General features: G+C 44.6%; 1 protein-coding gene across 9 annotated transcripts in view; it reads left to right on the forward strand.

Moving 5' to 3' along the window:
* Nucleotides 1-3,777, forward strand: part of SDR42E1 (short chain dehydrogenase/reductase family 42E, member 1) — a 986,520-nt gene extending 982,743 nt beyond the window's left edge. For all 9 annotated transcript variants that reach the window (XM_083513773.1, XM_083513769.1, XM_083513774.1 and 6 more), the window contains one exon: nt 43-3,777. In XM_083513773.1, coding sequence (XP_083369899.1) covers nt 43-1,138 — 1,096 coding nt within the window. In that variant the 3' untranslated portion in view covers nt 1,139-3,777. The remainder of the gene's footprint in view (nt 1-42) is intronic.
* Nucleotides 3,778-12,527: the final 8,750 nt, after the last annotated feature.

Raw genomic sequence — 12,527 nt, forward strand, 5'->3', positions numbered from 1 at the left:
ATATATTTTATTATTTGGATTGGATTGCCTGTCACATTCCAGCCTAGGTGGTGCCCTTTCCAAGAAGGGAGTAGATGTCATCCTCTTTGATGTCACCGAGCCCATCCAACCAATGTCACAAGGAGTGAAATTTGTGCAGGGTGATATCCGTGTGGTCTCTGAAGTGGAAAGGGCACTCCGAGGTGCAACCTGCGTCTTCCATATTGCTTCCTATGGGATGTCTGGCCGGGAACAGCTGAACCGAAAACTGATAGAAGACGTCAACCTCAAGGGGACAGAAAACATAATTGAAGCTTGCAAGAAAGTGGGCGTCTCAAGGCTGGTTTACACGAGCACCTACAATGTGGTGTTTGGGGGCCAAGCGATCGAAAACGGGGATGAGTCTCTGCCTTATTTCCCTCTTCATCTCCACCCTGACCATTACTCGAGGACCAAAGCCTTAGCTGAGATGAAGGTTCTGGAAGCAAATGGAAGCTCCCTTGAGGGAGGGCGAGGGTTGCTGAGGACCTGTGCCTTGAGACCTGCCGCCATCTATGGGCCTGGAGAGCAGAGACATCTGCCGAGGATCCTTGGCTACCTCGAACAGGGCTTGTTTCAGTTCCTGTTTGGAGATCCCAGAGACCTAATGGACTTTGTACATGTGGACAACTTGGTGGAAGCTCACATCTTAGCTTCCGAAGCTCTGGGAGATAGTAAGGGTCACAGGTCAGCTGGTCAAGCTTACTTCATTTCAGATGGCAGACCAATCAACAACTTTGATTTTTTCCGGCCTTTTGTAGAAGGCTTAGGCTACCCCTTTCCGACTTACCGCCTCCCTCTGTCTGTTGTTTACTACTTCGCATTTCTCACTGAGATGGTACATTCCGTGGTTGGGCGCTTATATAACTTCCAGCCCTTCCTCACTCGCACAGAAGTTTACAAAAGTGGTGTCTCTAATTATTTCAGCCTGGAAAAGGCCAAGAGGGAGCTGGGGTACGCACCATGTCCACACAGCATTAAAGAATCAGTTGAGTGGTTTAAATCTCATGGCTATGTCCATAAGTCCAGGAGGTACACTGCAAAACATTTATTTAGGGACATGGTACTTGTCCTCCTGTTTGCAGTGGTGATCCTTTCCTGGTTTCCCAGAGTCTTCTGATGGGAGATACTAGCAAGGAGACAAGCTTCTTTGTACAGTGGTACCTCAGGTTAAGTACTTAATTCGTTCCGGAGGTCCGTACTTAACCTGAAACTGTTCTTAACCTTAAGCACCACTTTAGCTAATGGGACCTCCTGCTGCTGCCGTGCCACCAGGGCACAATTTCTGTTCTCATCCTGAAGCAAAGTTCTTAACCTGAAGCACTATTTCTGGGTTAGCGGAGTCTGTAACCTGAAGCGTATGTAACCTGAGGTACCACTGTACTTCTTTTAACACTGGTAAAATAACGTGTTGGGAATCAACCCTTCTTTGCTAACCTGGATGTAGGAACATCTTAAGGCAGATCCACACATACATTTAAAGCACATGACTCCCCCCCCCCCAAGAATCCTGGGAACTGTAGTTTGCTAAGGGTGCTGAGTACTGTAGTTCTGTGGAAGGGAGACTTCAGTTCCCAGGATTCTTTGGGATTGTTGCCCTCTACCCAGGCAAGCGGGACGCGGGTGGCGCTGTGGGTAAAACCTCAGTGCATAGGACTTGCCGATCACATGTTCGGCGTTTCGAATCCCCGCGGCGGGGTGCGCTCCCGTCGTTCGGTCCCAGCGCCTGCCAACCTAGCAGTTCGAAAGCACCCCCGGGTGCAAGTAGATAAATAGGGACCGCTTACCAGCGGGAAGGTAAACGGCATTTCCGTGTGCTGCGCTGGCTCGCCAGATGCAGCTTGTCACGCTGGCCACGTGACCCGGAAGTGTCTGCGGACAGCGCTGGCTCCCGGCCTCTAGAGTGAGATGAGCGCACAACCATAGAGTCTGTCAAGACTGGCCCGTACGGGCAGGGGTACCTTTACCTTTACCCAGGCAAGCAAATATGCATTCCAGCCAAGCAAAACCACTTGAGGTGGAGGCAGAGCAGGCACAGAAGTACGGCCCCAGGAAAGTCCTGAGGGCCGAATAGAGAGGTTTGGAGGGCCACATTCAGACCCTGGGCCTGAGATTCCCTACGCCTGGTGCAGACAGTGCTGAGCTAGTTGGCCCAATGATCTGATCCCTGTTCCTACATTATGTTTTATTATAGAATTGTAGAGTTGGAAGGGACCTTAAGCCATCCCTGGGTGGCTTGAACCACATTTAAACACATTGCACCACCCTTTCTCCTCCACGGACCACCTGAAAACTGCTGTGGGTTTTAGAGCAGCACTTCATGACCCACCCCCCCACCTTTTGTAGCAACTGTATTGGGCTGTGCAGGACACTGTATGATATTTTAATTTCTTTTTTAACAGATCACATTTAATTGAATTAAGGTTTGAATTCCAAACAATGCAACTTGTCTCAAAATAAAATGCTGTATCAGAAATAGACGATAAAGTACAATTAAACATCAGTACGAATGCGGTGATTGTTTCCTCTCCCATCCTTGATTTTAAATTCACAGACAACCTGAAGCTCGCTGTCCATCATTTGGGAACCCCTTTTTCTGTTGTGTCTGTAATATTTTGCCTCTTGGAGTACTTGTAAAAGGTGTTATATCTAATAACTGCCGGAGCCTCACACTTGGCAAAACTTGAGGTTTACGGGTTTGTTGCTGATGTTTAATTATAAACACACCTGTTTGCTGGCTGATGCCTACAGGGGGTATTCTAATCGCTCTTCCAGCAAACTCACAGCTTCAAAGTTTCTTCCTAGCGCCCTTGTTGTAAATACTTCTCCTTTTATGCTTGTTTCATGTTCCCTTGCTTGCAATGTTCTTTCTGGAAACAGAAAAAATAAATAAATAAAAGCCTTAACTTAAACCGTGTAAGCCAAAAGGGACTTCGGTCGAACACGGAGATGAATGATGTTGGAACGGCAGTTACAAGGCTGCTGGTTTCCGTCTTCTGCCTGTTATAGCACCGAGTGGAAATATCAAGCAGACTTTAAATTTATAATCTAGGGAGCTGCCATTTTTACATTTGGAGTGAGCCTCCGTATTGATAACGTTAAATCCCAGGCTTGCAGCCTCTTAAATTACTTCTGTGTTTCGGAATCTGGAGCTGGCTGAAAACTCTGCTTGTTTCTCGCTAAGCCCCAAAAGTTTTTAATGGGGGATTATATATTTCAGATGGGAGGTAAATGGGTATTTCTATTTTTGATTTTTTAAAGCAAATTGGTCGGCAAAGGCATTCACCCCCTTCGGCTTTTCATAGGATCAGCGTGTGGTGCAGTTTTTGGCATTTGGTAATGTGTGACTGTAATGTGAGACATTGGGTGTGGCGGGGAAGTCATGTGACCTACCCCACTGTTGGACCACACACCAGCACATAAATATGGGTGACCCCACTTTCTTGCCTTACCCAGTTACAGTCAACGTGTTCCTAAATGCCCAATCAGGGCTCATGTCGGGCAACCCACCTGAGGGCTGCATTTAGATGCTTATCGTAGTACAGTGGTTCCCCAGCTGGGCGGTATTGCCCCCTGGCTGCAATGGGATAACTAGGCAGGTGCAGAGAGGCAAGGGGACAGCAGGTGGACTATGAAAGTGTAACTGACTATCACACTTTGAAAAGCTGATATCACTGGATCAAGTTTGTCACTTTTATTGAATTAATTAAACTTAAATCGTTTTAACTCAACCTTGAATAAATGTGCAAATCACTGTTATTGTTTTGAGTTTTATTGCATGGTTATCTTTAGCGGGTTGCGCAAACCATAGTGGTTTTTATAGGGTGGGAAGCACTGGGGATGAGTTTATGGAACCAAGGGTGCAGTAGCTCAAAATGGTTTGGGAATCATCGTTGTAGCACTTTCCTTTTAGCAGAGGAGGGGGGAATCACAGATACCGGGCAGGTTTAAGCTGATGCTCTTTTAGCCTTTGTTGTCTTTTCCTGTCTGATCGGGCATAGATAATGCCAGCAATTATTTGAACCAAAGCACTATGTCATAATGTTTCTAAAATTTAGCGTGCCATTTAGTGCTAAATATAGATTATCTGAAGCATGGCTTAAAAGATTGGGGGGGGGGTGTTATTTTTTAAAAAAGGTGGGAGGGGTAGAGTGTGTGTGTGCTGTTGAAATCAGTGCACAGCTGCAAGTAGAAATGGATAAAACTGGAAATGTTGGCATTTGAAGTGTATTCTTTCTTTCCCCAAACACCTTGAAAGCCACAGAGAGTAGGCTTTGATATTTTTAAACCTTAAACAAGGAAAGTGATTTATCTAGAATTGTAGGCAGCTGTTTAATCAGGCACAGAATCAGGAACTCCAATGAAATCAGAGTTTCTTGGCTCCCCTCTTACACACACACTTGTTTTTCATGTGCCTGTGCATAATCATTTAAAAAACAGTGGAAATAATACTCGGTTTGCTGCATCACAAAAAATGAAGGCCCTTGATGGCAGCCCTACAAGCTTCAAAACGCTTTCCCGTGGTTTTCACTAGAGTTACTCAATCAGATCACATGAGAGTCCACAGTTGGATGCATTTACAGAATATAGCCTGAAGCAAACAGAAGCAGAAATCACAAATCACCCTAAAGTTGGAGAATAAAAAGAACTTGCCCAGTCATCTGAACAGCACATATCATAAGTCTGTGCATAGTCAATGGGACTTGTTCCCAGGCACAGGAGTACAGGCTAACAGTTCAGTCCTACATGTGTTGACTCGAAAGCAAGCCCAGTGTAGGTCAATGAGACTAACAGCCACATAAGGAAGTATAGCATTTCAGCCTAAGTTTAGGCACCTTCCAAACCTGCCAAGGACCTGATATGCCATAGGTGGAACAAAATCATTGCCATTTTCCCTTCTATGGCTGCCCCCTACGTAGCCTCGGAGGCTGCCACACACTTTACTTGACAGAAAGAAAAATTACGTTTGTTTCTTTGGAGCAGGATGAGAACCTTTGACCCTCTGGTGTGGTTGGACTACAACTCTCATCATCCCTCAATGTTGACTGGGTCAACTGGGGCTGATAGAACTTGGAGCCCAACAACAACAGTTGAAGAAACACGGGTTCCTCATCTGTGACCTAGAGATAAGTGGCATGCTCCCTTTTTTCTTTCCCAACCACAAAAAATGACCCACCACCTTGGCATTGGGTGGTGTCTAGATGTTGTTGGACCTTCCAGTTCCCACAATCCCTGGTCATTGGCCAAGTTGGCTGGAGCTGGTGAGAGTTGGAGCCCTTGAGGGCCACCTGCCCTCCGCCGCTGGTATAAAGGGCCTCCCATCGCATGTGCACACACTTCCCACCACAGCATTTAGTTGAAAATAAACACTTCTTGAAGTCTTGTCTCTTCCCCTTGGTCATTTCACCCTAATAGTAGCAAATAGTGAGGGGGGGGGGGAAATCACATTGTTTCCCACTTGACAGTAGACGCTGTGCACCAAAGAGAACCGTTTCTTTACTGAGAGAAAGAAAGAAACTATGAGGTAGTGCTGTATCTTGTTCGTTTGTTTTTGCTTTAAGAGCTATTTACACACAACACACCTGTGTGCACCCCTTCTTTCCTTCAAAATGGATACGGAACACTTTGAATGTATGCTACCCCTTTATATCTTCCAATCCCTTGAAGTTCAAAGCTGGGTGTTTGTTGTTGTTTTTTTAAAAAAAATCAGGAGTATTATCAATGTATGCATGAAACACAACGACAATTTGTTATTTGCACCTGTAAAGGCTCGATTTGCATCAAAGCCATATTCACAGATCTGTTTTTACTGTTCTTTAAATTGTCTTAAAAAAAGAAAAGAGCCCCAAACTTTATTCATGAAATAGGGCCTTTTAGAAAAGTTTGGGAGCTAGTGCTGTCCCTCCGGCACCCTGCTTCTTCTTGGCAGCCATCTTGGAGAGAGAGAAAAAAATGGTTTCCAAGGGTAGCATCCTTCTGAACCCATGAAGCTGCCTTATTCGGAGTCAGACCATTGGTCTACCCAGCTCAGGTTTGTCTGCACTGACTGGTAGCAACTCCCCAGATATGGCAGCCCTACCTGGAGATGCCAGGGACTGAACCATCTGCAGGCAGAGCACATGCTCTCCCACTGAGCCCTCTTCGCCCCTTATCCAGCAGGACTTTTCTTACTGCCCAAAGCTTCTTCTCATCTGCTTTGGCTCTCATTACACATCCACTTCTGAATTTGTTGTTTGCTTCTATGTTTTTATATTGTTGTAAACGGCTGTGATAAATAGGTGATAGATAGATAGATAGATAGATAGATAGATAGATAGATAGATAGATAGATGATAGACAGACAGACAGACACATTGGTATAGATTTTTTTTTATAAATAAACAGAATAAATGTCAGCCCTGTCCCCTCCCTCTTCGTCCTCTGTATACATACTGCTATGGTGAAACCCTGGCTTCCTTCCAATTTGTCAGATCCTGTATCAGTGAGGCTGCAATAGAATAGATAAGAGGAAGACAGTGAACAGGTCACGCTAGTTCCTTGGCCAGGGTAATGACCTTGGCTGATTGGCTCATCACCTGCCATCTGCATCAAGAGAGAGAGAGAGAGAGAGAGAGAGAGAGAGAGAGAGAGAGAGCAAGTGAGTGAACCTTTCACCCATGCTCCTCACCCTGCTGGTAGGTAGATAAGAAATGGTCATTGTTGTTGTGTATGTGTGAGCTAAAATGCTGAAAGCTGGAGAGAGAGATGGCTTGCTCTGTGCTGATCCTAAACTGGACTTTGGGGATTCTCTGGAAATCGAATGAAGAAGCAATATCTATGGGTGGGCTAATGTGGCAAGCCCCTCTGTCCTATGCCCAGGATGTATATATGTGTAGAGGTGCAACTTTCTGACTGTAGGAGCTGTTTGATAGCAGAATGGACTACCTCAGATTTTGAATTTTCCTTCATTGGAGGTTTTTAAACAGGTTGGTTGACCATCTGTCAGGGATTCTTTAGCTGTGATTTCTGCATTGCAGGAGATTGGACTAGATGACTCTTGGTACCTTCTGTGAATCTATTAAATAAAGCCATCTATCCTAAAGATACCAGTGACCTTCATGGCAAAGAAACCAAACTCTGGGTAAAGCGCAGGCACCCCTGGAGTCTCACTGCTTGGTGATTGGGGTAGCACCTAACAGAAATACTTTTTACATTCCAGCTTTTGCACACACGGCTCATGTCAGCCTCTTCCCTGCAAGCCCCAGTAATTCCTCAGGAAACTTATGCTATTTTGCATGACGTCTCCCTTGATGAACAGCAGCTGAGAACAATAACACCTCACATGTACATTTGATGCCAAAAGCCCCCATTGTACAATTTGCAAAGGATAAAATGATTCCTTGGAGGAGCGAGGGATTTCCATAAAAGATGGATGGCAAAAACAGCTTATATTTTTCCTTCTCATTCAGTTTCAGCTCCCTTTTGCCGCCTTGTCGCTGTTTCCCTTTTCACAACTATAAATGTTTATAGAAGTTCTTAATGAATAAAACCTTTCACGTTCAAAGTGAGGCTGTACATTTTTGAGGGGTGAGGAAGAAGAATAAATAAAGCATTTTGTATGATATCTCCAGCTCGGGATCCCTCGTGCTGAGTTTGGCGATGATATCTCGAGGGGCGGCTGAAAGCATGTCAAAGAAGTGCGAACCCATGCCAAAGTGATGCTTCTGCCTACCGGTTTGAGCAAAAATGGCACGAGTGCCACCCCACCCCCAGTTCAGAGACCCTCGTGCAACGCTATCTCAAGACGTGTCTGAACTGCTAGAGAACAAACAGACAGACAAAGACAATATATATGGTGGATAGCTCAACCATAAGAGAGCACACAGGCATCTAGGTTTGACTCACCTTCCTTTGCCCTGAACTGAGTTGCTTTGGATTTATTATTTTGCATGCCTCCAGTGGCAGCTGGTAGTCATTGCGGCTGGTAGGGCTGAAGACAGGGAGCCCAACAGTAGGTGGAGCAAAAGAGTCAATGACAGACAGAGACAAGTCACTCTCGCATTGTCTCCATCCTCCTGCCTGCTGAGTTCTACAAGAGGGCAGACTGAGACAAAGGAAGAGGAAGCTGGCAGGCGGTGCCACCCCCCTCGACTAGCTGTGAGTAAGTAGGTAAGCAGGTGGGAACTGACTGGGAAAAGACTGAGGCTGGTGCCCTAATACACAAGTCTCCACTGGTTGGCTGGCGTTTTACTCTTTGGGTTAATTGTAATTTTTATTTTTTTTAATTTTTTTTTAGAAGAGTAGTTTTAAAGCAGCTGGCCTGAGGAGCCTAAACAGTTACCCACCCCTGTCTTAATGCTGGGGGTGCAGCCAGCAGCACCCCATAAGCTGAAGGGCTGGGCCAGAGGCACAGTCCCATTGGAGGCAGGATTTTCGTGGGAAGGCGGCTGCTGTGAATTGCAGCTTCTCTGGAAAAGGTCACTTCTCGGCTTGGTAGTCGTACAATACGTTTCGCACTCCTCTGGGGCTTGGCAAGAGGCAAGCAAAGAGGGGCCAGGAGCAGTACAGCAGGTCACAGGCACAATCAATAAATCCAACTTTTAAAAGCAGATAAAAGTTGAACAAGGATGTACCAGCCTCTCAGGAAGTAGCATCAAAGAGGCTCAGCGTTGAAAGGTCTTAGGGTGCCACCTTCTGGCTCAAGGCTGGCATTAAGTCTTTGGAAGGGGGTCCTTCGGTGTTTTCATCATCTTTCATTACAAATTGCCCTTTCCAGAGCAGAATTTCCCTCTGGATTTATGTTAAAGGTTGTTGAGTTTTATCTATTAGAAATGTAAAATGGGCTTGCACGCATGCACACGCACACACTGAAAAATCACTCTCATCTAATGTCAACAATTTTGATTATTTTGATTCTTTAATTGCTACACTGCTTGCTATCTTAAAAATATCTCTAAGCAGTGTGTGTGGAAACTGAAGCAACAACAGATAACTTAAAGTATTGCACATCAAAATTACTAATATATTTATAAATAAGTATCAATTTCTTTTTCTTCTGACACAGGCTTTCTCTCAGCCTCCGGGGTTTCACCCAGGGTCCAACAAACTCTCAGAGGTGGCAGACTTTGGGCTCTCTAATTTCAGCAGCTCCTCATTTGATTCTAAAATTTGGCTCCCACACCTCTCACACTCCATTCAACAGCATTGTTTGGGCACTCCCAACAGCATAGTGCCCAGAGCGACTGCACTGGTTGTGCTACCCTAAAACTGCCTCTGCTCTCAGCTCACTCACAAAAGGCTCACAACCAAAAGAGTTCACAGGAACAGTGGACTCCAGTCCTTCACTGTAGACTTGATTTTCATGGGCAGGCCCAAGGTGGATGGTACTTCCTCAGGCTTCCTACTGCTATGTCCCTTCCAGCTGCACTCTCCAGATCCAGTTCCAGGCACAGCAGGTTAGTTGAGTTTCCTGGGGAGGGGAGGGTCCAAAGGTGGGATGAGGGCCCCTCTCCACTCACAGCTCTTTCTTCACCCTCTGTCCTCTCCAACCCTCCAACTGCAAGTGGAGCAAGTTCACTGAGAGATCTGCCACCATTTCCCTATACCTAGCTCAGTAGCAGAACCCACATATTTCACGAAGAAGGTCCTTCCTATCTCTGGTTAAATGAACCCATCTTCTGCAGCTTTGCTGTCTCTCTGTTGACTGTCCATCAGAGTAGTCAATAGTGAGCAAGATGGACCAGTGGTGGGACTCAAAGCAGTTTCATATGTGCACATTTTACATCTGCGCTGAGGAAATTGCAGCTGGTATAATAGTAATAGGAGTAGGAGTAGTATACCCCACACACTCTGTGTGTGTGTGGTATATATTAATATATATATTAATATATATTAATGATGATGGTGATAAAGCAATAAAACATCAAATATTAAAAACTTCCCTAAACAGGGCTGCCTTCAGATGTCTTCTAAAAGTCAGATAGTTGTTTATTTCCTGGACATCTGATGGGAGGGTGTTCCACAGGGTGAACGCCACTACTGAGAAGGCCCTCTGCCTGGTATTCAGAGGCATAATGCCTCAAACTCTGGAGCAGAACATAGCCATCATGGCTACTAGCCTTGCCCTGCATAAACTTGTCCAGTCCTTTTTTAAAGCCATTGCTGCCTCCAGTGGGGGGGAGTTCCATAGTTCAACTATCTTCCATCAGTCAGCCTCATGTGATGTCCACAAATTCTAGTGTTTTGAGATGGGGAGAATTAACTTTTCTCTATCAGCTTTCTCTGTGCCATACAGAATTTTATAAACTTTTATCATGCCCCCTTTTTTCTAAACTCAAAAGTCCCAAACCCTACAATCTTTCCTTATAACGGAGTTGTTCCATCTCCCTGATCACCTAGGTTGCCATTTTCTTTCCTGGGTCTTCCATAAATGGGTCTTCAGGCGTTGGGTGTTGGTGAGAGCTATGGTGTGCGTCAAAAATAATGTGCATCCTCACAGCCTCACTTTGTCACTCCACCCAGGAAACCAATTTGGAATCTGATGGAGAGAACACACAAAACATACATCAATTCTCCAAGGGGAGAGATGTATTTGACTCCTGTGCAATTCTTACCGTGATATATGGAAGGGAGCGGGGCTCAGACTCATAGCAAGAGAGGAACGGCAGTAGCAGCAGCAACAGCAACAAATTGCAAGGAAGATTTACAAAGTCCCAGGATAGCCTGGAGAAATTTATGCTTGGACACGAGGAAAGGAAGGACTTGAAGGAAAAGCAAGTGAGAAACAGCTTCAAATTATCAAAGCAGCAGGGAAGAGCAGACAGAAGAGAGGAAAACAAATGAAGGATTAGCTTTTGGAGGACACTGGCTACATTCACACAACTGTTTATTCCATTTCTCTGACGTTTCCCTAACTGTTCACTTCCACATTGTGTTTGAGCTTTCAGACAGTGTAAAAGCTGCTTCCAGAAAAGTCATGTTTAGTGCTCATTTCCTTTTTATTTTTAATAAATACATCTTTATTGGTTTAAAATACAATCTTATAATAAAGGTAAGTACAACAAAGTTAAGCACAGAAAAGAAAAAGAAAAAGAAAAAAAGAACAGAGGGGGGAAAAAGAATTCTCCACATCATAAAGTACAAAAAGTTTAAAAGTAACAAGAAAAAAACAACAATAAAAAGTACCAGATATTTATACAACAACATGTCTTATCCAATAAAGTCTTCTGTGAAAAGCTTCCAATCATTCTCATTATACTTTTTCTATTGCCTTGATTTTATCACAGTTTGTTTTATATCTTTTTTTCATATATTCCTCTAAGATGTTTATTCCATTTATTTATTATACACAAATATCATTCAATTCTGCTAGGATGGTATCATTTTTACAATATAGTCTTATATATTCTCCCTTCATGTTTTTTCCTTTTAACTGCTATTGCTTCCACTGGAGATATCCACAAAGGTATCTTTGGTTCCAAAATTCCTCTATATTTACTCCATATCTTATAAAGTGATCTCCTTATTACATGGCTTAAGAAACCTTTGTGGACCTTCACCTTTTCATATGTTAGATAGGTGTGCCACCCAAACCGGTTGTTGTGCCCCTCAAGATCCAACACGTCTGTGTCTTTTAATGTAATCCATTTTTTTAGTGCTCATTTCCATGTGATTTGATTCACATCCCCTTTAACCTGGAAAATCCCAAGAGTTAAGTGGAGATATTTGGTGCAAAATACTGGCATGCACCTATTTCGTGCTGTTTGGGGGAACAGAAGCTGGCGTGTGTGGAAAGGGTGGCTGGGTTAGTAACAATGTTCAGTGAAGTTTGTCGTTGTGTCACATCATGCCCACTTGTGTGAATGAAATTTAGCTCACCATTCTGGTATAACAGATTCAGGAGAAGGATCCATTAGGAAGTGAGTGGGAGCCCAACATTTTTCTGGTGCAGGATTATTTCAGGGGTCATCAATCTTTCAGGGTCCATGAAGTTTGGAGAGAATGTAATGGGCACCTTGAACCTTGCAGCCAAGTGTACCCCCATACATAGCCTTTTCTGTTTGGTGCACTAGTATACTTCTTTCAAGCATAGTTTCAGTGGGCATGGGAGATGAGAAGGCCAATGTGGGTGTGTGGGTGCCGTGGTGGTGAACCCTGGATCATAATATACAAGCAGCACTTTAAGAATAATAGATTTGACTGACCTCTAGGCTGCATGTAGGAAACCTTTGGCCCTCCAGATATTGCTGACCTACAACTTCCAGCATCTCTGAACGTTGGTGTGGTTTGCAAGAGTAGGGTTCTCTCCCAGTCCCATGGATAGCTGCTAGGGATCATTCCTGGGATCTGCTGCATGCAAGACAGATGCAACCCCCCCCCCCAAGCCCCTCTCCTGCAAAAAAAAACCTGACAATCTGGAGCTATCAAGTGTAACTTCTAAGGTAGATTTATGTCCATCTTGCACCAGAATGATGTTGCGTTTGAGGACACAGGCTGCTCCTTGCCCAATGGAGCGAGGAACTCCTGCACTC

This window comes from Podarcis liolepis, assembly GCF_965112155.1.
Source record: "Podarcis liolepis genome assembly, chromosome: 7".
Lineage (NCBI taxonomy): Eukaryota > Metazoa > Chordata > Lepidosauria > Squamata > Lacertidae > Podarcis > Podarcis liolepis.